The sequence below is a fragment of the Melospiza melodia genome, chromosome Z, assembly GCF_035770615.1.
Source record: "Melospiza melodia melodia isolate bMelMel2 chromosome Z, bMelMel2.pri, whole genome shotgun sequence".
Taxonomy (NCBI): Eukaryota; Metazoa; Chordata; class Aves; order Passeriformes; family Passerellidae; genus Melospiza; species Melospiza melodia.
The window spans coordinates 56,828,061-56,854,719 of record NC_086226.1 but is presented as its reverse complement, the minus strand read 5'-3'; the positions used below and the strand labels follow the sequence as shown (position 1 = coordinate 56,854,719).

At 37.9% G+C, this 26,659-nt stretch overlaps 1 protein-coding gene across 3 annotated transcripts in view; it reads right to left on the bottom strand.

Annotated features, from left to right (window-relative positions):
- LRRC2 (leucine rich repeat containing 2) overlaps window positions 1–26,659 on the bottom strand; it is a 77,570-nt gene that overhangs the window by 37,174 nt on the left and 13,737 nt on the right. For all 3 annotated transcript variants that reach the window (XM_063180649.1, XM_063180650.1, XM_063180651.1), the window contains 2 exons: window positions 16,871–17,081; window positions 3,854–4,010 (listed from right to left, as the gene is read on the bottom strand). In XM_063180649.1, coding sequence (XP_063036719.1) covers window positions 3,854–4,010; window positions 16,871–17,081 — 368 coding nt within the window. The remainder of the gene's footprint in view (window positions 1–3,853; window positions 4,011–16,870; window positions 17,082–26,659) is intronic.

Here is a 26,659-nt window from a genome sequence, read left to right as displayed (position 1 = left end):
ACACGTGGCCTATCAACACACAACATTCAATAAGACTGAAAAACATCAGGAAGTTTTGGCAAAAAAATTCTGAACAGTCTTGGAGTGGATTTTTGTATTGTTTAATTTTAGACAACATGAGTGATTATGCATTATTTTCTGGGTAAGCTAGAATTACTACTGCAATATATAATTATATATAAGTTACATGTATATATATATACAGATATATATATTAGATATAGATATAGATGATATAGATATAAATATAGATTAGATATATAATATATATATATATATATAAGTAATATCTATAGCTTAGCAAACCTCTAAATTTAGTTATGCAGTGTCTAATGTTCAAATATATGTTTCCACTGAGGAGTTACTAGATTTAATGAATCATGAAAAATAAAATTTTTGAACAAAAGTTCTCGGGTGAGAGGAGGATGATGAGTGCTTTAATACCATGTCTAAGGGAAGCCCTACAAAAAAGCATTTTCTAACATTCTCTGTCCCTTCCAGGCAAATATTTACATTAAAAAACAGCAACAAAAACATTGAAAGAAATAAATAATGGTTATAAACTAGCGAGATAAACATATTGGAGGGAAAGTGAATAAATGGGAATTACATAAAAGATACTGATGAGTAGAAATCCCATCATTTTAATGCAGTTGAAAGAACAGTGATTCCTACTGGAAACAATGAGACCTTTTTCCTTGTTTCCCAAAAAAAGTCTAATAAAGGCTCTGCATTACCTTCTACTAGAACAACCTACTTGTCCCCTGGTCATCAATGGGGTTCCCCTGGACTCAGTGCTGGGGCCAGCCCTCTTTAGAGTCTTTATTACAGAATCACAGAATCACTGGGCTGGAAGAGACCTTCAAGATCATTATGTCCAACCCAGATCATCAAATCCAGCCCAAAGATCATTGAGTCCAACCCAAAGTCACTATTGTTGATCTGGATGTGGAGATCAAGTGTCCCCTCAGCCACTTTGAAAACAACACTAAATTGGGCAGGAAGATTGATCTATAGAGGGTAGGAAAGTTATTCAGAGTCATCTGGACCAGCTGGACAATGGCCCAAGAGAAATTATATGAGCCATGTTCGGTTCTTGGGTCACAATATCCCCAGACAGCACTACAGACTTGGGAAAAAGGAGCAGGAAAGCTGCCTGGCAGAAAAGGATCTGGGGATGCTGGTTGAAAGCCAGTCAAATACGGCCCAGCAGTGTGCCCAGGTGGCCAAGAAAGCCTGTATCAAAAACAGTGTGGCCAGCAGGACCAAGGAAATTGTTGTCCTATTGTACTTGACATTGGAGAGACCACACCTCAAATCCTGTGTTCAGTTCTGGGCTCCTGTCCTGGTTTTGACCAGGAGAGGGTTAAATTTTGCTGCTGCTGGGAGGGGGCATTCCTAATACCCAGAGGTTATTCTGTATCACCTCACAGAGTTTTTCAGGGGTAGGAGAAGGGGTCTCTCCTGGTCAAGTAAGTGCAGTTGGGTATCACTGCTTTGCTCTGTAACTGACATTCCAGCTGTTGCTAGTAAATTGTTCTTATCTCAATTCATGATCTTTACATTTTCTACCTCAAATTTTCGTCTCCGCATGGCTGAAAGGGGAGGGGAGAGGGAGAGAGGAATGAGTGAGTGACACATGGTTTGGAGTGCCTCAGTGGGAATATTAAATTAGGGAATACCATTTCTAATCCACAAACCCGAGACACTGAGGTGATGCAGAGTGTCCAGAGAAGGGCAACAGAGCTGGGGAGCACAAATTTTATGAGGTGCAGCTGAGGGAGCTGGTATTGTTGATCCTGGAGAAAAGCAAGGTGACCTTATCACTCTCTACAACTGCCTGAAAAGTAGGGTGTAGCAAAGTGAGGGTCAGTCTATTCTCCCATGTAAAAAGTGGGAGAAGTGAAAAGATGAGAGGCAATTACCTCAGGTTGCACAAGGGGATGTCTAGATTGGATATTAGATGAAAAGTTCTTCACTGAAAAGTTGGCCAGGCATTGGAACAGGCCACCCGAATAACAGGTAAAATTACCATCCTCGAAAATGCTAAAAAAAATGTGTGCATGTGTCACTTAGGTACATGATTTAGAGATGAACACCCTGGGGATAGGTTTATGGTTGGCCACAATGATCTTAGAGGTCATTTCCAATCTTAGCAATTCTGTAATTCTGAGATCTGTATTCATGCTTTTATTGTAGAAAGATATTTAATAGCATTAGTGTTTGAGTTTTTTCGGAATCATTTTCATTAGCAGTGCATAACATTATAAGAATAAAAAAAAATTTTCCTGCTTCTACCTGCCTCAATGGTTAAGCAACAACCCCTTAAAACTCTCTGTTCAATGACTTAGGGTAGCATCTGGCAGGAAACTAGCAGCCTTTCACCTTTCTTCCATGCTATTTCCACTTTCTTCCAAACTATGTCTTATAAGGCATTTGTCCATTAAACTCACTGACCTATATGAGTTCTGCAATCGAAGTGCTGATAAAATAGTTAGTGTTCATTTTATGTCCATTATGTCCTGCTTGTGTCTTGTTTACCAGCTGTTAGTGTGTTTAGATGCCAGGCTGAAGCTATAAAATAGAACTCAATGTCTATGTAAAATTTTCTTTCTAAAATGTAGTCTTAGTAAATAAATCAAAAGCATGAGTGTTACTTGACTAATAGAATACTAAAAGAGTAGAAAGTTCTAGCTCAGATTTCTGTGTTTCAGGAGGCTCCTCCTCTTTCAGTTTTTTCTTAGCTAAACTTTTGATATCAAGAGAGGTGAGGTTTTCAGTCATTAAACTGTTCTCTCTTAATGTACATAAGAAATGGCACTCATGGGAAAAGCTAAGGACTGCTGTATTCAAATTAAAGGCTGAGGTATCAGTACACCTGGGTGCATGAGCTCGACGCTGGCGAGCCCACAATGGGCCCAGTTTCTTCAGCTCTCAAACATGCCACCTGTTACAGCTATATTTTTTCATTGTAAGAATAGTAAATCCCTCTCAATACCAATACAATCTGTCAAACAAGCTTTTCTACTGTAAGACCTAAAAACATAGGTGAGGCAAGCATTAAAATTATTGTTATGTAGCTTAAAATGGCAAGGGCCAAAGTATTTAAGCATTGAGAATTTGTTTCTCTAAAACTTATAACACCAGGTTGAGTAGATTTAGTTTAGATATCACAAAGAAATTCTTCACTGTAAGGGTATTATTGACGCACTGGCACAGGTTGCCTAGAAAAGTGGTGGAAACAATGTCCCTGGAAACATTCAAGGCTGGGTTGGAAGGGGCTCTGACCAACCTGGTCTAATGAAAGGTGTCCCTGCCCACAGCAATGGGGTTGGAACTAGAAGACCTTTAAGTCCCTTCCAATTCAAATTTTTCTATGAATCAATTACTCTATATGTCTTTAAAAAATTAAGATCATTATTGAACTCTTAAAAAAATTAAAATGTATATTTTTTGCAGGATTCTATTTTTTTGTTCCTTTTTCCCACAATCTTATTTTCAATTCATCTTGTTTGAGGCTTAAAATTCTCTAATATTTCTATTTTTCTTAATCTGTAAGACATATAAAACACCACCTGTTCCCAGAAACTCTCCATCTATTGAATACAAGCAATAACTGCCTTAGATAACAAAAATGTCCTAACGTTTTCCTGTACCATATTCATAGCTCTCAGTGCAAATTTGCAAGTATAATTAAAGCCAGAGAGATATAAAAATGTAGTGGGGACTGTTCAGTGTAAATGAGGAAGACAATTACCAGTAAATTAACAAGAATATCCATGGATGCTCATTTCCCTGCAATAGAGTTAAATGGTATGAGTATAAAATATCTGAATATCTTGGACCAACTCACCAATTTCTGCTGGAAGATGGTTGATTTGATTTTTTGACAATTCCAGTACTCTCAGATCTTGAAATAGTGCAAGGTAGGCTGGAATGGTCTGTATCAATGTATTGTACACATGCCATTCTTTCAGATAGATCTGCTCTTTCAGGAAATCTGGGAGTTCCTGTAAATGAAATAAGAACTGGTAAACAGAAAGCATGAACTTAGAATTTTGTTACTCTGTTTCCAAATAAGGAGAAAAATGCACTTTGCCTTAATTATCTTGGTGTAGAATAGTAGTTTGCCAAAGCCTTACATAAGCTGTCTGCTTTTGAGGAGCGCTGCAGCTGTCTTCATCACATATCCATTTTTTTAACTCCTAATGCAATTATTTGCTCTAAAACAGAAACCTATCTGAAGAACTCAATCTGTTTGGTGTCTCACACGTTATTTCCTTTTTCCAGATGGAGGATTTCTTTAAAACACACTTCAGTGCTTTAATTCACACATCAAGATGTAGTAAAATGCAGCACAGAACAGAAGAGTGCGTAGAGAATATCTAAATAGGGTTTGCTAAGAAATAAAAAAAGAGGTGTGATTTTGTTCTGAAAGCCTGCCAATGCTTCAAAACTTGTTTTCCAAGAGGGAACAGAAACCATTTCAGATACTATATACAAATATCACCTGGCTTAACTTCCTAAGATGCTGCAGCAATGTTTAAAAAAATTTAGAGGATTTCCTTAGAAACAATGAAATTGATTTTAAAATTTAAAAACAAAATCGAATTTTAAATCAGTCCACATTTGCAAGTAATTTTTATTTAGTCATGCAAAATCCTTTGCTTTCAAAATTCAAAATAATTTTGAAATTTCCTGTAATTTCTGACTTATTTTCAGATTATTCTATTTAACAAAAGTCTTCAATGCATGAATGAAACCTAAATTTATAAAGCTTTACATTCTTACAAAATTGCTTTAATTAATTGGTAGTCGCTTCAGATGTCTTTGTTTGAATTGTCACCAAATTCTTTGGACTTGAAATAGACAAAACTAAATTCCAAAAGTTGAAGATCAGATCATTTAACCCCCACTTTCTTAAGCATTGCATAATTTACCAGTCTGTCCTAGCTTTTATAACATGTGGAATAAATAATCTGGAAGAGGTTCTGCCACTAACTTTGCTCTGTAAGAAGAGATGTGAGTGTTTTGGGCTTTGATTCTTTTATAAATTTCAGATTGTTTCCTATGCATGAAGAATATGGCACAGTAGGAATTACTGTTTTTCATTAAAATGATATTGCCCCCTTTTTTTTTTTTCTCTCTAGATTTCATATTTTTCCCAAGACATTTGTAAGAATGACGCATTTGAAATTTTAATAGTGCTGAACTTCTGTATTAGCAATAGTGCTACTTAACTCTTAGTTAAATTAAAACATCTAAATATAATTACAGATATTCTGGACTGTTGATCAGAAGCCATTTTTTGGTTGTTATTGCCTCTCATTTCAGTTATTTTCAAATTTATGCATGCAGACATAATGCCTATGTTTTGTCGTTCTGGCTTGCTACCTTCCCTTCCATATTTGATAAGATAATTTCCTTTCTTACTTCACTTTCCGATTAGGTATATGTGTGTATTGCATTGTGATCCATCTTCTTTATTTGTCAGTTTATGACAATTAAAAAATAAAATGCCTCAAATGCCTCAGGGCTGGTAGGGAGAAACCTCTCCAACTTTGTGGCATTAGTTACTATTTCTCATCTTCAGTGCTGCACATTTTTCTGCGGCAAAATAAAATAACAGAGGACAACAGCAAATGCAATTAGTATTCTCTTTCTTATCTTTGAAGAATGGAAAATTCGGTACAGAGGAGATCGTATTTAGCTGGAGTGTTATAGATATCTCTGTAGGGAAAAAACATGATTCAAAGAGAGAGATTAATAAACATATTGGAGAGGAAAAGACGTCTATATTAACAGACAATATATTCCACTCTATTTCTCCACACTGCAGGTCAGTCTCTGCTTTTCTATTGACATAAAGGGTTTTTTTCACTTTATTGTCACAATACACTATCTGCAGCTCTTTGGTGGCAAATACAGCCCTTTGTCCTCTGAAGCCAACAGCCACACTCTTCTCCCACACGGAAGGGAGAAGAAATAAGTTCTCCTTGATACATTGAAAACAGTGCAGCATACAAGGCTCTCTACCAGAGCAAGATCAAACTCATTCACCACTTCAGAAAAATTAAGCCAAAAAATGAAAAATATTTCTTACTAATGTGTCACTTTTTTTTAACTCTTCATGTCTGCATTAAGACTTGTTTAGAGCACCAAGATATTTCTGTGCAGCAACAGAAATGCATTTAGACACTACTTCAAAAGAATGGAAGTAGATTCCATTTTTCTACCAACTGCCAACTTGCTTTCATTTCTTGTGAATATTTCTCTATATCATATGACCATATTTACATTTTGCCAATACAAGAATGCAAATACTTTGCTACTGCGTGCTTTTTCAATATTTTCCATTTTAAAATGTGTTTATGTTTGTGTTGCTGAAACATAAATTGATGTGATATTTTGCTTCATTAGAAACTAGATAGGAATGGGAACTTAAACTTCCACAAGCTTTATGTTTGTTTTACTCTCTGATTCTCTTGTGTTCTTTTGTAATCTTCTGCTGCCATGCTAAAGCTGGCAGCCTGCTGATAAATTGCTGCGTGAAGACTGACATTTGGAGGATAGCCAGTCTTTTGCCTTTAACAGCAAAACAATACCTCAAACTTGTTTGATTTTTGGAAGCGAAAAATGTTTTAAAAGGAAATAAATAACAAACGTACAACTATTGCTGATTATAATATCTCTAATTAGAAGAGAATTCACCTGGTAGACCTGAGTCTGAACTAAAACTGTGATCAAAGCTCTAAGTTTAAATTTGGTTTCTTTTCCAGCTCTGTACTTTTATCTGTAATGGGCCAATATAAAATTTTGGATCCAAATCTCCCACTCTTTTAAAACAATGTGAAGCTAGTTCCAGGCACTCCCTGCTGCAGGTCCCCAGCACAACACTGACACTGTCCCCATGTCCCCCCTGTTGTCCCCAGCACAACTGTGTGTTCTCTTTCACCCAGTGCGTGAAAGGCCGATCCACACAAGCATTCTTTGATTAATTTACAGTTTTGCATAGAAAGGATTGCTGGGGGGCAAGCCATATACCTTAACAGGGCAATTCTATCAACACCTAGTTTATCCTTCTGACATCTGGACATCACTCCTCAGACACTGGCTGCCCAGGGTGGTGGCACCCCAAGCGGCTGAAGGCAGACAGGGCTGAGCTCAGCAGGGCCACAAGCACTGGGGCTGTGTGGGAGGGGATGGTTTAGGTCAGCTGGAGCCTCTGTGTGGAGAGAGCAGGAACTGCCAGGCATTTCTGCTTCCAGCTGGGTTCCCTCAGTCCCAGACAGCTCTGAGCTGTTATAAGGGTGCTGGGGTGTGGGGTCCATTGCCACAGCAGCACATTCCAGGGCCCTTTGTGATGCAGGGTTCTCAGGTGCCTAGAGACCACTGTTACACAGGGCCACGCCCTGACCCTGAGGTTACCTAAAGAGCACTAAGACTGGAATGGCCAGTCCCAGGAGAACACTTCCTTCAGAAGGTACCACTCTCCTCTCAGTGGCAGAGATTGCCAAAGAGGCACAGGGTGAAGGACTCAGGGGATGGGACCACCAACTCCTCTTCCTACTCCTCCTCCTCTTCTTCCTCTTCCTCCTCTTCATCTTTCTCCTCCTGCCCACAGGTGGGCCCCATGCAGCCATAGGCAGCACTGCAGGCCGACAACCACTGTGTGCCTCTCACCACTGAAGCTCAAGAGATGTCCAAGGCAGCAGCTTCTGACTTCATCAAGCAGGTGACAGCAGCAGAAGCAGAGAGCCAGGGAGCTGCTGTGCACAGCCCCTGCAGCCCACCCCCCAGCTCCTCGCCAAGCCCTCTGGAAGCCCACATCCCCAGCAGGCGATGGGCAGGGGCAGCAGCAGGGGCAGTCCTGGAAGTACCAGAGACCAAGAAGATCTTGGTAGAGAAGAGGGAATGCTCGAAACTCTACAACCTCCAACACCTGTTTCAAGTAGAACACAATGAAATCCAAAGTTGGCGTGCTAGAAAAGAGAAGCCTCCCCCGCCCCTCACACATCAGGCGTGGTCAGAGTACTGGGGTTTTAACAACAGAACATCCCACCTCAGCAGCCCACCTCTAAGAAACAGAGAAATGGACCCAATTTGGACCCTGTTTTATGAGCCCCCCTGGAAGGCTGAAATGAGGGGTATGAGGATTACAGCACCATCCAGAGCAGCAGACAGAGAGAGACAGGAATCTACAATTCACAGGCCCGGCTGGTCACGCCCCAGCTCCTCCACATCAAGCCAGATGGAAGCTCATGTCCTCAGGAGGCAGCAAAGAAGACTGGCAACAGGGGCATTCCTGTCAGCAGCAGCAGCCAAGGCCTTGGCTAAGAGGGAGAAATACTGGGAAAATAGCAGAGGCCATAAGCTGTCCCAAGAAAAGGACAGGAGAGACAAAAATTGGAGTACTAAGGAAAAGAGTTTTTCCATGCCCTTTCCACATGAGGCAAAGGAAGAGCACTGGGACAGTCAACTACACACACCCACAAAAACCAAATTGGATGTGCCAAGGTGGGTCCATAACAGGCCTTCTTATGACCTGCATCTTCCATTTGGCTTGGACGAAGACATGGATTGGGAGGAAGAATGTTTTTTCAACTTTGAAGGTGATGACATGTGGGATATGAGAGAAAGAATCCCTTCCAGAGAAAACACTTTCTGGCAGGAGGAGTTGTTGGCATGCAATAGGAAGTCATTTGTGCATATCCCACGCACGTCTGCACCTACAGCTGTCCCCATGCAACAGGCCTCCCTCTTCAGGAGGGCACTCGGTGCTCTGTGCAAGTTGTTCCAGTGCCCTTGCATCACGAGACAGCCAGAGTTATAGCATCCCCCTGCCAGCATCAGGTGGACCTCTGGAGATGGCATCTGGTCCTAAGCCTGTGCAGAATCTCTGTAAAATCCCAGATGATAAGAGGTTAATGTGTATGTCTCAAACAATATACAGATGGATAGCTGTGGATCAAGCCAAGTATTTTGCTAATAAAAGACAAGAATTGTTGATAATAAGCAAGGATTTTTGGTAATAACATGTCATGGGAAAGAACAGGATGTTCTTCTTGAGAAGACAGCCACACAGTAGGCTGTGCTGGCCCAGGCAGAGCAGCACTTTTCCAGGACAAACCTGTTGTTGTACCTAAGCATGTAAACAAGATGCAGCATTTGACTGTAGGGGGATATTAAGGCCACCCAAAACCCACAAAAGCTTTCAAGAAATCCATTTCCAGAAACGTCTGAAAGAATGGACTGTTCATGATGACAAATTTGCACAGCAAGTGGGATACCTGCCTTTAGGGCAGGAAAACCTCTTTATAAAAAGTACCTGCAGTCAAGTCCAGGGGGAATTTCTCATGTGATATTAGACTTGGGGATAAAGGAGATAATTGTTTCCACTCACTCTCCTTGTAACAATTCTGTTTGGCCAGTAAAAAAGCCAAACAGAAAATAGGGATTGACCATTAATTATGGAAAATTAAATGCTAATATTGCACCTTTAACAGCAGCAGTGCCTAACATTGCTGAGTTATTGCCATAGTACAGGAAGGCCATAATACACTTTCACCAAAAACCGCAGGGAGACTAGGACTCCTCCATGCTAGTACATTTTACTCTACCGCAAAAAAATATCTACAATTCCAGCAGATGAGGGGATAATAATATATTGATAATGTATTGATTAAGGGTCCAGACACAGATAAAGTGTGAAATATCCAAAACTATATTATTGAGCACCTTGAAGATGTAGGGTTAAAAGATCCCAGAGGATAAAATTCAGTGCCCTGTTTCAGAGAAAAAATCTTGGGAAGGGAGGTGCTCTTTGTGTCCCTGCTGAGACATTAACTTCAGTGTAGCAAGTAACTCTGCCACAAATAAAAAAGGAGGAAGGTCACCCAAGAAGCTCTGCCCATAGTCTGTCATCTCTGCACTTCTATCCCAATATGGTACCCCTTGACAAAGCACTGAGGGATGTTACCACTCCCAAGCACATACCCCACAGGCCTGATTTGGGACTTTTTCACCCTGTGGCTTGACTTTGGGCCCAGTTCCTGGAAATCAAGATGCATTGGACCCATATCCAACAGGCAGTATTTGTGCAATCCCTCATACCCACTGCCTGTTAAAGACTATTTTGGGCCCATAGTATCCCTAAATATAATTTATGGACTATAATGACACCTGGATTTGCAAGATGAGGAACTGTCTTGTACCATTTGGATTAGCTTTGAGATTTAAAATACACCTTATACAGTTATCAGACCACATCAAAGGGCAATAGAAAACATAACATGGCAAATGCATACATCAAGCAACTGGACAAAGTATGCCTCTGGAGAACTAAAATTGCAAGCCCAGCAAGTATCAAAAAAGGCTTTACAAGATCAATTTCTTAAAGAACAAAATATATAGGGAATTCTAAATTTAGCCAACACAGAATGCTATATAACCATTCATTATGCCTCTACTTCCATTAAGGAAGCATGAGCTAAGATGAAAGAGATACTGGCTAAATTGCAGAATTGTTTCAACCTATGAAGCCAAATGACTGGTTTAATGGCTGGAGCCCCATGTAGACATCCTGGTTGATGTCTACATTCTGATCATTAGAACTCCTTAGGGTGGGGCTCATGGTTACAGCAATTTGGAATGACGCTGTTAACTGGATTTATTTTCTAAATTATTGGAATGGTAATTGTTTCATACATGATTCATTGAGTTATATCTTCTGCTTCATCCTTATTTTCTCCCTCTGTACGGTATTTTCACATTACCACCATGGATGAAAAATGTGATCAAAGACTATGACCACAACCAAAATTTAAGTGCAAGGGGGTGTAAGGAAAGGCTTAATAACATTTGCAGCGTATTCTTTAAACAAGCACTAACTGGTAGCTATCTTCTGCTTGTACTATCTCCTCTATGACTTTATCTCTCTCTGCCTCCTCCCCACCTCTGTCTTTTTTTCCCCATTCTCTTAATAAGCTTGGTACACAAAGTAAAATTGGTGTTATACCAGTATTTGGTCTCATTTGCACCTTTATTTGGGCAGAGCAATTTAATATCAAATTGTAACAGTAATTTACTGATAAAAGCCTGTGAGCTTTTTTGGACCCTCTGGCTTTTGTCATCCCTTTCAATCGTGAGCATTTACAAGTTTGTGGTGGGACATCACAGTCCCAAGGGAGCAATGTGGGGGGCTTTTTGTGGCCATGTCAATCAAACAGAATGATTTGCCAACCCTCCTCACTTGTGCCCTTTGCTTCTTGAGAGAAACGAAAGAGGAGAGCAGGCCAAGTCCACACCGACAGGCAGAGCAGGAGAACCCCCCTGCTCCTCTTCTATGGGCCAAGCAGAGACCCTGCCCTTAGCCTCTCCCATGCCTCTTGCACTCCAGCTCCTTACCGACTGGAGCCCAGAAGGAAAGAGGGATTGCATCCCAGCAGAGCCACCAGGGTAAACATTCCCCAGGCGTTTTGGGTCACTGGTTATTTGGTGGACCTGGCAGTTAATGGATGGAATCAATGAACTTAAATGTCTTTTCAATCCTTACTGATTCTATGATTCTATGAAATATAGTATGTCATGAGACCCCCTTTAATAATAAATGTGGTCATGACTGAGTCAGGAATGTCTTTTTTGGTTTGGTTTGGTTTTTTTATTCCCAGAGGGAAATCTCTGGGGAAATCTCTGGAATTTACCTAAGTGAAAGAGAGATTTTCCCTGTCCATTCAATGCAGCAATGTTTTTTGACTCTTTGTAGGAAATAAATACATCACTGTGAGAAACTGTTGGGAATAACAAATGGAAATTTTCTGCTCTCTGTGAAAATACATATTATGTTAGACAATAAAATTGTGAGAATAAATACAAATATAGTTATTTGCTGCCTTGTTTTGTGAGGAAATTAAATGCAAGAAAATCATGACTCATGAGTAAAGAATTTTACCACCACTCACTTACTTGCACATCTGACATTAAAGTTTTTTAAAGTAGGTATGCATCCAAATCCTCTACTTAGGAAAAGTAGCATAGCCGAGAGCAGTCCTACTCTATATTTAAGGAGCATCATCAGCTTTCCTCTGCCAATATTGATATCACAGCATTTAAAAATTTGTTTATCCTGAATGTTTTGTGAAAAATATTTAAAATTCACTGATTCGCTAGAGAATAAACATTCATTAATTAATAGCAGAAAGCAAACACTCAGAGGGGAAAACCAGAGTTAAAGTGATTTAGTTTAAAAATTCATATGAATATTCATGACATTATTTTGCCTCAGTTTCTAGTTCTAATGGTGCTGTTTCTCTGAAGAACTAATTTAGTTGAGTAGATACATGTTTATGTGTACAGAGGTTCTCAAGTGTTACATCAATTGTGCTTTTTTTTTCTTAGGCATCCAATTCAAACACAAAATTCAAAGGTCTATAATCTAAACATAGATAGACACAAATATATATATTTCACAGTGTTTTTGCCTGTAAAACTCTCAAATAAGTAATTTTATTTTTCTGGAACATACCTTGGAAACAGGAAATTACTTGTGGCACAACATATCTCTGTCATGCTTTCAAAGTCCCAAATGTTTTGCAAACAGAAGAAGAATTAGCAGACTCACTGCTGGGGGAATACAATCGGATTCTGTCCCTTTTTTATTAAAAGAGAAAAAGAAGTGAAAACCCGTTCGATTTCATTCACAATGTCAGGTTGTGATTCTGTGATTATGAGACCAGACAATTTTTTATGGTATGCTTTTTTCTTACCCAACTGCAAATACTGATTCATTACTGTCCCCAGCTGGCAGAAATGCACACCCATGGGAGGTGGACACTTGAGTCACAGAACCACAGAATCACAGAATTAACTAGCTGAAACTCAACTGACCTTTGAGATCATTGAGTCCAGCCTATTACCTAACACCACCTTGTCAAACCGTGGCACCAAGTGCCACATCCACTCTTTTCCTAAACATCTTCAGGGACAGTGATTCCACAAACTCTCTGGGCAACCCATTCCAATACCCAATTATTCCTTCTGTGAAGAACTTTTCCCTAGTGTCCAGCCTAAAATATTTGTCCAATATGTAAAAGGGAGATAAGGATCCCTGAACCTTAAGGTTGTTGTCAAACAGCCCCAGCCAGATGGAGCTTTGACAGGTAAGATTATGTCATAAATGTAGTTATCAACCACTGCCCATAGGCTGAAGCTAACTACATGAACAGGCATGGTAACCACAACCCAAGTTACAAAATGTCTTTCAGATTCAGAGGGACTTGAATAAGGGTCTGCATAAAGAGAAAACATATTTTTCAGAATTCATATACTGTAAAATTAAGTTCAAGGCTCTTTAGCTACTACTTTGTGCCTACTTGTCTAACCTAGTATTTTTTGGTGTGAGCCTTTTACTTTCATGTGAGCTACACAGAACGCCGTAGTGTGTCATTCGCTCTTGCAATCTGACATTTTCTCCTTTTGTTTTCCTGGAATCAAGGTTGTTTTCATTTCTATAGTTATCCCTTTCAAGGCATGACCAGTGCTAGCTGTATCATGTTTAAGACTGTTATTGTTGCTTTTAAGAAAACCTGATTTGTACTTGATTCTTCTTATTTCCGGTCTCTTTTCACTGATCTCACTGTCACTCTACCTTTGTTAAAAGCACAAACTGCAATGCTCCCCTGTCTACTTTAACACTGTGTCATAATTTAAAGCCACACTTTGTCTTTAAATCCGTAAATCACTCACTCTATTCATCTTCTTCACAGAAATATATGCCTTTAAGGAGTCGTGAACACTAAAAGTAGAAATATACCAGAAAGTGTTAAAGGCTAATTATTACAAAATTATTACCCTTTCTTCCCTTACTATTTTGTTGATGTCAAAGAGCTTTATCTTTTCTCAGATCTGTTAAAATAATTACTTTACAAGGAACAGTGGGTCTCCACCTAGTGAAAATACATTATCATATAAACAATACTTGAGAAGTGGGGAAAAAGGTGGCACAAAATCTAAAAGGAAGGAATTCCTATTAGGAATTCAAAACGTGATCTGCTCTGATTTTCACCTTTACTAAGGTTCTCAGAAGAGCGTCTGACATTATTTTCAAAAAGGCACGACCTAGATTATTTTCAAAATATTTACTCAAGCTATCCCAAACTCTTGTGACTGGGTGAATACAGTTATGTATCCACAAGTACTCTGCTGTGCAGGGTATCCTCAGAGATAAGGAGAGACCATGTTCTCCAGGTGCCAGATAGCCTCACGGGGCTTTTGCTGAAGCATTACCAAAGCCAATGACTACATCTCTCAACTGCTAGGCTAATAGTTTTTCGGAATGAACTTAAGGGTCTTCTCCAGGCAAAACAATTTTATGGTTCCATCACAGAGTGTTTTACAAATTCCCTTTTTAACCTCCTACTCAACAATGCAGTATCAGTAAGCCAGATGCTATATGAATATGGAGCACAAAGCAGCAGCTTCTTTCCAACCAGGCTACATTTTTACCATCTAGACAGCCTGGGCACTCTGACCTATGAAAAGGATGTGTTAAAGCCACATCCCTATGCTGGGGATTACTCCTCTGTGTGACTTAGCTTCCCAGCATCCATAAAAAGAAATGGTATAGCTCAGAAGCAAGCCTTGTTCTCAAAATTAAACCTCTAAGTCACACCAACAACCTACTCAGATTTAGCTATCAACTGTCTAGAGGATATATTACTGCTTCATTGATGGGAGAAAAGGGGAAACATAATAGAAATACTTATCAGGTAAAAGGAAGATAGAAGATTCAGCAGCTGGTCCCCAAATGGATACTTTACAGGACTGTGCTGTTTGCTGCTGCCAATGGTAAGTGGCCAGTCAACAGCAAATCCAGCTTGTTATGTGCCCATAAATCTGCACAGGTAATCCCAGCTCTGACTTCTCCAATTCCCTGAGTGCTTAATCACTGAAACTTTCAAGTCATAGATGCATTTGTGCGCAAAACACAAAAAGAACCTAAACCACAATTGACACCATAACTCCCAGCTATATAATATACAGACTTCTCTGAGAAAACTGTCATATGTCCACATATTTTATTCATGTGCAGATTGCAAGACTTGTGCAGCATTGGTTTTATAGTCTAAAAATTCATTTTGCTTAAATGTGAATATTTTCTTTTTGTGAGAAAGTAATAGGAGAACAGACGATACTATCTGATTCTGTCTTTGATTCAGAAACAACAGTTCAGATTTTAAAAAGCAAAATTAGTGGTGTGATTTGTATAAGAGACATAAATTTCTGCAGTAAGTGGATATACACTTCTTTCAGAACTTTGTCAAGTGAGTTTTCACACCTTTAAAATAATTGTCATCTGTTAGAAAGTGACAGACATCTGAACTATGTAAGTTTGTTGTTGAAACAGGAAACCCACTTTAGCTAGGCAAGAGCTGGACAATGAGACTTGAGGGCTGTTTTATATGGACACACTGAGCATCTGATAAGAAGATATCAAAACCCATGGTGATTGGGAATGTACTGCTCAAAGTGGCATAATATACATAACAGTACATCAATTTCTCTTAAATGGAGTTTTTCAGAACATCAAATTAAAATTAAATATTCTGGAAAACATAACAACACATACATGTTTGATTTTGTCTCCTAATGTAAAGCCTAGTTTATGATGCCAAAGCAAAATTTTAATGGTTTGACAAAAGGGAATAAGCAACAGAGAATTATGCAACTCTCTACACCCTGATACATTGAGGATATTTGCAGGTTCTACTATATCAGTGTCTAAGTAGCTATAATCCCTTTCTCTTGTTTGTTTTGTTTTTTTTTTTCTTAAAGTACCTCTAAACTAAAGTACCTGTTAACTAAGGTTTACAATACCCAAAAGAATGCAGTATTTAACTACACATCTTAAACATCATTTTCAAAATCCCAAGTTCTTGAATGAAGAGGTGTGGTGATGTGGTAGCACCCCAACGACCAGTCCTACCAGGTCAGTGATTGGTATCAGTTGAAGAAAGAGTCTCCTTAGTAGAGCTGAATGGGAATCAAGTTTTTCTATAGCCCAGAAATTTCAATTATTTTATGTTTATTCAGAAAGAAATTAAAGCAAAGAAAGAAATGGAAATTGAAAAAGAAACCACCATGAGATTCAAGATCAAATCTAGGATAAAGTTACACTTCAGGCCAATCAAAAAATAATTCTAGCTTCTTTATCAACATTTTGACTTCTATTTTTTGGAATGACAATACCACATGAAAAATTCAAAATTTTAATTTCACCTCATCATTAATAACAAATAGAGTTCAATCAAAGGTTTTAAAACTCCAGAAATCTTCAGACTAGCTGTAACCCAACTTGCTCAATTTCAAGCCAGCACTAATTCATGTCTTACCTTCAAGCTGCTATTTCACATCAAACATATCTGCAATTCAAATGCGGCATTTTTTCAGTAGGACCCTTGTGGATTGATGCTAATATTAGTTTTAAACTGAGCAGAGCTTGAGAAAGTGTTATCACACAATTAGAGCAATAACACAGATCTCTGATTAGTAGGAGACAGCAATAAGCCAACAAATATTATTTTCATGTCTCTTTGCGCATTGGGGAATTTTAGAGAAAGAGACCTTGCAATATTATTGCCCATACCAAAATTTTTGAGGGGGATGAATTACATGTATCAGCAGAGAATTTAAAATACTCATACCTGAAAACAAAACCACTAGTTCAGGCTGAGGTAGAAAATACTTTTGGTCACTTCTAATACTGAGTAAAAGCATCAATTTCATATTTGCCATAAAAAGGGTGAGATTAAAATATACAGTCTAAGAAATCCAAACTCTTCAGCAACAGAAACATATATTCCATTAGATTTACCGTCCACTGTTCTCCAGAAAGCTGAAAAATAAACTTGTTTTGTTCTTTATTTACTCCATCTGACAAGGCATGACTCTTCTTGAGCTGAGGATTCTTTCCTTGGGTGTCCAGGTTCTTCTCATTGGTGTCCACAAAGCCATTCTTGAGGTATTTTGATTGAGGAATACCTTTCTTACGGCACTCTAGTATAAAATTCCATTCTTGTTTTATCCTGAAATAGTACCAAAAAATGCTCATGTAAAAAAAATATGGCAAGTAAGTTCTAAAGTTTAATCTGTGTTTGCAGAAGTACTTAATTAAATATAATTATTCATCTAAGGTATTGACTATTTTTTATATATTTATACTAAGAAAATATGCATTTCCTGTAGTTACATTGAGATTTTCTAGACTTACGTATAGATTTCAAGTGATCAGGATTTCATTCACTGACTATAAAACAGTGAGACCCAGAGAATAACAGAGAAGTGGAGACTGAGCAAACTCTTACAGAAAAGAGCAAAAATTATACCCTTTATTTTGGTAGGATAGGAAATATATTCTCACAGAACAAATTACATGCATAAACAAAATCAAGTTTCTGGTAATATAGGAAAACATTTTCTTTGGGGAAAAAATGTATGAAGTGCCTTTTTCCCCTGCTCTTTCTGGATCAAGTATAATGATATATTTTAATTTTACACCAATATCTTCTTAGAAGGTAAAGCTCAAAGTTATCACATGCCAACTGAATTCAGATTCAGTTTCAGTATAGCTTCTACATCACCTCCACAGCAACCTTTTTCTCATAGCTTCAGGAGCAAATTCAATTTGGTATAATTAAGCATTGTCAAGAGTTCATGCTTTTAGTTAGGAGAGATTTATTTCAGTTTAGTCAATTAAAGAACTGGTTGATTAACTAAAACAAGCCTTTCTTACACCAAAACAAGACTCTACAGGGTCCATTGTATCATAAATCTGACTTCACACTTTGAATTCTATATCCTGTGGTACATGAGACTCATTTATGCCATCTCCATCCTCTGACAGAAACTTTAATGTAAAGGATTGAAGAAAACTGAGAGTTTAAGGAGGACGCAAAGTTCAGGATAAAGCAGCCCTAGAGAAAGTAAATGCGTTATGTCCCGGAAAGAGAAACACATGCAAATTTATTAAGTTCAAATAGGAAGTAACAAAATCTTTACACATATTACCACTTGATCATGGGGTTCTTCTCTACAATGCTAGGATGTAAAAAAAAAAAAAAAAAAAGCCACATGAAATGGAATCATGAAAAAATAGAATTATTTGGGCTGGAAGGGATGCTGAAGATCATCTATTTCCAACCCCACTGCCATGGGCAGGGACACCTTCCACTAGACCGGGTTGCTCAAGTTCTCCCCTCAGCCAGAAACGAACCTTGAACACTTCCAGGGATGGGGCATCCATAGCTTCTCTGAGCAACTTATTTCAGTGCCTCATCACCCTCAGTAAAGAATTCTTCCTAATATCTAGTCTAAACTTACTCTCAGTTTGAAGGCATTCTCTCTTGTCTTGTCACTACAGTCCCTGACAGAGAGACTCTCTGGCTTCCTTGTAGCCCCTCTTCAGATAATAGAAGGTTGCTATGAGGTCTCCAAGTAACTTTCTCTTCTCCAGGCTGAACCACCCAAAGTTTCTCAGCCTGTCTTCACAAGGGAGGTGCTCCAGTCCTCTTATCAATTTCATGGCCTCCTCTGGACTTTCTCAAACAAGTCCATATTGTCTTTATTTTGGGGGCTCCAGAGCTGGATGTGGAGTCTCACAAGAGCAGAGCAGAGGAATGGAATCACCTCCCCTGACCTGCTTTTGATGCTCAGGAGGCAGCTGCTTTCGGGACTGTAAACACACATTGCTGGCTCATGTTTAGTTTTTTCTCAAATATCACCTGCAAGTCTTCTCAGAACTGCTCTCAATCAATTCCATGCTTAGCCTGTAATATGTCTGGGATCACCTCAACGCAGGTGCAGCACCTTGCATTTCACTTTGTTGAATTTCATGAGTTTTGCACAAATCCACCTCTCAAGCCTGTCAAGGTCCCTCTGGGTGGCATCCCTTCCTTCCAGCATGACTGCAGCACATAGCTTGGTGCTGTCAGTGAATTTGCTAAGGGTACCCTTGATCCCGCTGTCCATGTTGCCAAAGCAGGGATACTGAGCAGCCTTGGCCCCAGCGCTGACTCCTGAGGGACACCACTCATTACTTGGTCATTGGTCCACTGGCCACAACGCTTTGCATGCAGCCACCCAGCCAGGACCTTATCCACCAGAGGGTCCATCCCTCAGATCCGTGACCCCCTATTTAGAGTCTAACATGGCATGCGAGACAGCATTGAACATTTTGCATAAGTCCAGGTAGATGATGTCAATTGCTTTGCCCCTATCCACCAATGTCATGGTTCCATCATAAAAGACTCCCAGATTTGTCAGGATTAAAACCAGAATGTCTGGTTTTAAGCCACATACAAGAAACCCATTGCAAACTTTGGTGAAAGAAGCTTGCCTCAAAATCTTATTGAAATAAATTATTTTTGGACTCTCATAACAGGATATGAAACCACAGTGTAGAGCAGTCTTATGGATAAAGTGTTGACAGACTATAGGAAGACAGGACAAACTCAGACTAAGCGCATTCTAATGAAGAGACAGTAAGGATCTCTTTGTCCCTTATTTCAAAAATTACAGAAATATTTTTTAAAAGATAAAATTGTATTTACCTTCAAATGAAAAAAATTAGAAAGAAACATGAGCTCTGATAAACATCAAAAAAGCAAATGAATTTTCTGCAGGTATACAAATGAGTAGGAAAAGGATTTGTAGCATATCAGATTAAGGAAGCTTCACAAAGATGATGGGAATAACTTCTCAAAATATGTAAGGAGCAATAAAGGAATAGTTATAGAAGTTATTGATAGCTGAAGAAATGTTATTCATTCTTGGCTTCGGTTTTCATTAGAGAGATCAAGATCTACTTCACAAGTCAACATCTGGAAGAATTCCAGGTGTTAAAAAGTATCAGTAGGGGAGGTGTGAGAATACTAAAATATATTTGAAATAAATCTCCTAGTTTCTCTCAGTGTCTACTGCATTGTGGAATGTTTCATACCACAGCAAGCTGTGATATATAAGTGAGTTAAGAAAAAATAGACTGGACCGACAGAAAACCATTCAGCCCAGGGAGTCCCTAGAGTGAACTAAAGGTGTTAGCACAGTCAAGGTGTTAGCACAGTTCACCAGCTGTTCACAATATCTTGACAAATATTGTCTGAGTTTACTTAATACAACAAAAACAAGAAAATAGGTTAAAGCAGATACAGCTCCTTAGCCCACACTGTGATATGTAACCAAGTTGTGGATAATATTTCTGAATTTTCTGAGGGAGAAATATCCAAATATCTGATACCACCAAGAAGCCCTGCTATGGGTATCCCCACCAGCTGTAGTCTAGAAGTGCTGAGATGACAGAGTTTTCCATACCAGAAGACATGATAGTTCAAAAACCTTTCAGATGCTTTGACACATGAGGCAATTCAATTTTTAGTGTTGATTTTAACAATCTGTCATCTGTACTGCAGAAAATATCAACACAACTGAGTGCGGATATTGTAATAGCAAGAGGTTGCTAGGAAAAGCTACGAAACAATAGTTCCATATACTATATGGAAAAATAAACAGACACAAAACACCTACTCATATTTTGTTCCAAAACTTGTGTACCAGTGAGTATAGCTATATAGATATAAAAGCTCTGTAAGACTAGGAGGTGAAGTGGTATGGGGAAGGTGTTAAGAGAGAAAAATTATCTGGACAAATAAGAGGCAGGAGCCATAAGGATCATAGGATCAAACGAGTGGAATTCCTTTTATCTAAAATATTCCAGATTTTACTTACCATTGCTGTTCTGCTCTTTCTGACATTCTCCAGTCCTCCAGACAGAGTTTTCTGTCCTTCTCTGAAGCTTAATTCTGCATTACTACCCTCTCATTTCCATGGAATTCGTTCATTTTCTATCAAAGCAATAAATATTTCACTCAGTGCATACTTTAGTGCACTGAAAAAAAATGCACAAAGTGCAATACAAAATGGGGAATTTTTTGTTCATTGCTCTTCTTTCAAGCCCAAAAAATGACTGGCTCATTCCTGACAGTATAAATTCTAAGAATGTTAGAAACTTAACAGAAATAAGAGGTCTTAATAAAAAAGTAAGTAAATAAAAAAATAAAGTAAGCTGCATTAATAAAGTAAAAAGTAAGCTGCATTACTACACATAAGTGCTGGCTGTGTCAGGTAGACCCCAGGAACACTAGAGTAGAGGGCTCAGAGGGTCTAAAATTTTACTCTCTCAAAACAAGGAATTTAAAAAGTGCTAAGAAGGGAGTTACATTAAAGCAGAAAAAACAAACTGCCCTCTGACAGTCTGCTGATAACATGTATAAAACACAAAAGTCAGGAGGTCATTGCTAGCCAAAATATATACAGCAAAAATGGTTGTTAAGCAAATCAGTCAGTGATTTACCTCAGAAGAAAGACAGGGGTTAAAAATCAAATCTACTAGGGAACTCAGCATGTATATTGCACACTGATATGGAAATCCTGTGTCAAACTTTCTCTTTACTTGTACATTAACTTATGGTAACATCCTCTGTTAGGCTTTTAAAGAATGCAGGTATCATATACAAGCACATTTAGAACAGATGGAAGGTGAATTAATAATGGAGCAACGAAAGTGCATAATTTTGTACAGTACATCTCAGAATGAAAACATTATATTTCCCATGGGCAAAGAGTCTAATAATTTACAACACCTGGCTTTACCCTCAAGTTACATACCACCCAAATTAATCACTATGAGCCTTACTGGCCTGGAGTTGCAAATTATATCAAGCCAGTGTGTATTGTGAAGAAAAGATGACAAAGCTGTAAATTTGCAGGTTCTGTTGAGACCAAACCAAAGGGATCTATTTGGCTACATGGCTGTCATTCTGCTCTGTCATTGTCCAAAAATTGAGATAATGGTACTTTTTAAAGGATCATTATGAAAATAAATACATTTTAAAATCTTCATTTAGTGACAATCCTCAAATAATACAGAATTTTCACCATTTTTGTCATAACAGGAGGCTATTACATGAATCTTTAGGAAAGATATCTAAAAGAAAAGGCATCTAAACCATTGAGGCAAAAAGAAAAGAGATATTCACACAGATAAAATAATCTTTTAATTACTAATATACATTTAAGAAGTAATATTTGGTCTTGGCACTTTAAAGACTCCTAATATTCCAGAAAGACATTTCCACATATGACAAATAAGTTAAAAAACCTCAGCTCTCCTGAAGTTTATATCCTTTTAATACTATTTAACAATAAAATATTTTCATCTTCCTCTAGACCTCGATCTAGAGGAAGTCAGATTAAATCGAAAGTCAGATTAAAAAAAACCCACAATTATTTTCAATAGTAAGAAAAATGAAGGCACTAAAGTCAAGCCTCATTTAGGTGAGATTATGAATACGAGAAATATTTTTGTTGGACAAAGGGCCCAGATGAGGTGTAAGGTTCCAACTCAGCTAACTATTATAGTATTTCCTCTTCAATCATACAAATAGTTCCCCTAATTTTAAAAAAGGCTGGTTGCATGCGGCTTATGTTTGTCAAAAATAAAAGGAACATTAAGTTTCATATCTATATATCTGTAACACAAAAGCACACCTGTCACTAACGCAGATGTATGTGGTATAGAGGAATTTTACTCTGGCAAGTTATTTTCCAATATACTGCCTTTTTACAGTAAGCTTTCAGGACAATACGTTGCAGTTATGAAACAAGATCAGCAGGGAAACAGAAGATTCAAGTATTTTCATTTTGGTTAGTACTGTGTTCCTCTTCAGGTAATCATTTCCTAAATGCTACTTCACTATTGGAGTGTACCTTCAGAAGAAAGATTCACGGCATATATTTTTCATTATTATTGTACATATTTCTTTTCAAGGACATGGTAGTTCCCTTCTTGAAATTTTATTTTCTCCAGCAAAATAATGGATCTAATCAACCTGATGCAAAGAATTACTCTACAATAATCCCAGTGATTGGACCCTTCAAAGGAGCAACCAATTTGGAAATGAAGTGTGCATGGGTAGGGATTTCAGAGCCATCAAAGCAAATGAGGAGTAACTGAGTTTCTTTCAATTGCTCTTCCTTCAGCAGGTATACTCTGACTAGAAGCCCTTGGAGGAAAGCTGTGATTCCTAGGTAGGGAAAGGAAGTTTCGTTAGATGGCACTCTTTCCTCTAAGCCCGGGCACAAGAATTGACTGGGACACTACATGGTGACACCAGTTTAGAACTCCTGAGCAATGTTTAAATCAGAGTCACTAGCTGCACAGGATCATTAAATAATCCTATGGAATTTTTAGAAGACCATCAAAGTAGAACTGGAGCTCAGCCCAGAATAATATTCCTGATGGATGAGTAACATTTGCTTCAAATTCAATTGGATTGATTCAATTTCAGTATCACTGCCAGGCTCTTCCATGCAATTTAAAGGATTGTGGCTGAACATCAGCTTTTGTCTTACAATGCACTGCCGTGCATTACTTTAGACACATGATCTGTATGCACAAGTGCCTACAAACAAAGGCAAATAACACAGTATTTTTATTAGTGCTGAAAATCGAAACCAAAACTGTTAACTGCAATTTGTGTTTGCAGCCAAGAGACTGCCAGCTCCAGTTTTAGACTAGCTTGGAAATAGTTCTGCATTGGGTATTGAGTAGGAGAGTAAAAATAAACATAACAAATGAAATCTTAGTTAAGGTACAAATAGAGTTATAACACTGAAGTTTGGCAGAGTGATAGAGATAAATATTTTTAATTAAACTTGTAAACTCTCAGGGGGAAAAAAAAGTCAGTCTGCCAGCAATATGTAGTTTTCTTGTTGCTTTTTATTTTTAATATGCAAGAGATATATAACTCAAAAAATAAAACATGCACATTGACTTACATGCACATAGCCAGACTTAGAGAAGAAATTTTTGAAGAAGAGGCAGCGGAAGAAATAGCTGAACAAACTTTTAGTTTTGCTGCATGTTTGTTGGTGGACAGAAAAGACTGTGCCATTTCACAGCAAAGATTTAGATAGCTAATCTGGGCAAACAGCTCTGGCATTTCCTCACTGAGATGTTTAATTTGTTAGCCTTCAGATTTATCTTACCTACTTCTCACACAAACAACAAACATGTTGCCATCCCTCAAAAAAAATCCTAACTATAAACATTCAGTCTTTTTCCCTAAAAAAAAAAAAAGACAAAAAAAGATAAAAGAAAAGAAGTAAAAAAGAAATCTCATTGAGGAAAATCATCATACCACATCAAGGTCATCAAGCACTCAGGATTTTGGGGAAAAATAAAAGATGGCTTTAACAAAAGATCATCACTACAAAAATCTAGAAGATTAAATATAAAATAGTGCTATAAATACACGCTTCTTTCCATAATATGCACTTTCATAAACATATAGGAAATCTCACGACAGCGCACACATTTTTTATCAGTTTGTGGTTCATATCCTATGAGAGATTTTAAATGGACTTGTCTGACAGGACCAAGAAGATAAAATGAAAATAAGCCTACACAAAACTGTTCCATTTCTTTTTGTTTTATATTTAGTTGTTGGTTTACATGTGTTCTTTAAACTGCCACACTTTCACAGTCCCACAAAACCAAAGAGGAAACAGAGGACCTAATTAAATCCATAAAGAAAATTTACCTGATCCCAGTACCTCAGAAGGCAGTATTCTCAGCAGTTGGTTGTCCAGAATTAGCTTTCACTGGCCAGTTGCTTAAACATCTACCTTGCAAACAAATCTTTACAAGACCTCACCATTAATGCTCAGCTGAAGCTTTTCATTAATTTGTGGGATTTTCCTCTGAAGAAAATCTTCTGTCAAAAATTATCGTACAACTTACAGTTTAATGAGGCTACATGAACTAAATCACCTTGCCCCAAGGCAAACAGAGGTCCCTAGAGGCTGGCTGGGAGTTTGTCCTTGAATAATACATATTACATTTCACTGCATATTATCAGGTCATTTTACATAGTAACACAGCATATAAAGGAACTGCACAATCTCAAAGACATTAGCAAATTATAACCTCTTTGAGGAAAAATGTTTTTAAAAACCCCACAAAAACAGAAACAAATACAAAAAAAACCCAAAAAAAAAAAACGACAAAAAAAAACCACACCAAAAAAAAAAAAAAAAAAAAAAAAAAAAAAAACCCAAAAAAAAAACCAAAAAAAAAAAAAAACACCCAAACACCCACAGCAGCCGCAAAGGCCAGATTCCAAACTCTGCTGCTGCTAGAATGCAGTCTTCATTTCAGTAAAGTCCCCTCTCTAAATATCTTTTGGGAATAATCCTTTTGGATCAAAAGTACTTCTTACTGTGGCACAGTATGAACTTGCATTGATTTCAGTGGACCTACCCGACAATAGTAAAATTTTAATCCCTGAGTATGATGCCTGAATTTAGTCAATGTAGAACCCCATAAAATAATGAAATGTATTTATACATGGAAACATTACTTCTATTATTTAATTAGAAATACAATTTTATCTATACTTTCAAGCTTTAGCTTGAAAGTATAGATAAAATTGTATTTCAAGCTAAAAATCAGCAAAGTGTTCTCATATTTTTGATCCAACATATGAGAGCACTGAAAAGCATGTAAGAAATAACTTGTGAGCTGACATTTAGGACCTAAATGCCAGTGGTCACTGCGCACTTCATAAAACAAAGAGCATTTTCTTTTAACTGAATTTGGCTTATTATTACTAATATTCTTATTACTTTGACCATTATTCTGTCAGCTTTGACCATTCTACAAGGCCTGCACCATGAGAATGAACATGAACTTTGCTGTTTGCTTCAGTGGGTGAAATACTGATCACTCATACTCAGGAGACAAAGTCTAATGTATTTCCTCCTTTTTTTTCCAGGAGCTCTACAAGTAGAACTAACTGGAAAGCAATCTGAGTACACGAAGACACACAACTAAACAAAGTACAATACACAAATTGCAATTATTTAAAGGAAGAAAAAGATCCTTTGCACATGCAGTGGGTGCACCTGGGAACTCTAATTTCTGTGCATTATATCTCAAATTTCCTATCTTTGAGTGGTACGAGAAGATAAGAGAATTAATTTGGACTTCATTAGTGGAAAAAATGCAGAAAAAGCGGTGAAGCTCCACTCTTTCAGATAGAAGTGTGTCTAAAATAATTAACAACAGGCAGAAAAAAACAGGGAGAATGCGTTGGTTTCATGGAAAATACAAGTTACTATCAGAGCTTATTCTTAACATATTCTTAACTGACAAAAGCCATGGGAGGGAGCTCAAATTAGCTACCTCAGAGCACATAAGGCTGCCCTTATTCCCTCTTACAGAGAGAGCTTACCATGCATCATTTGCTTTTGTACTAGTGAACTCAAAAGTTGTCTTCTGCAACACAGAAAAGCAAAACCAAAAAAAAAAAAAAAAAAGTGGCAGGGAAATTTTGACATGTTGTCCACATTAGGACAGAAATAAGGTTTGATCAAGTTGAATCCCAAGCGCTTTCACTTGTGCTTTCTACCATAAGGGAAACTGCAAACATCCATCTCTCAGCTGTCATGGTTTAACCCCAAATGGTAACCAAGTACCGCACAGACATTTACTCCCCAGCACCCCCAGCATCTGCCTGGGCAGAAGAACCAGGATAAAAAAGTAACA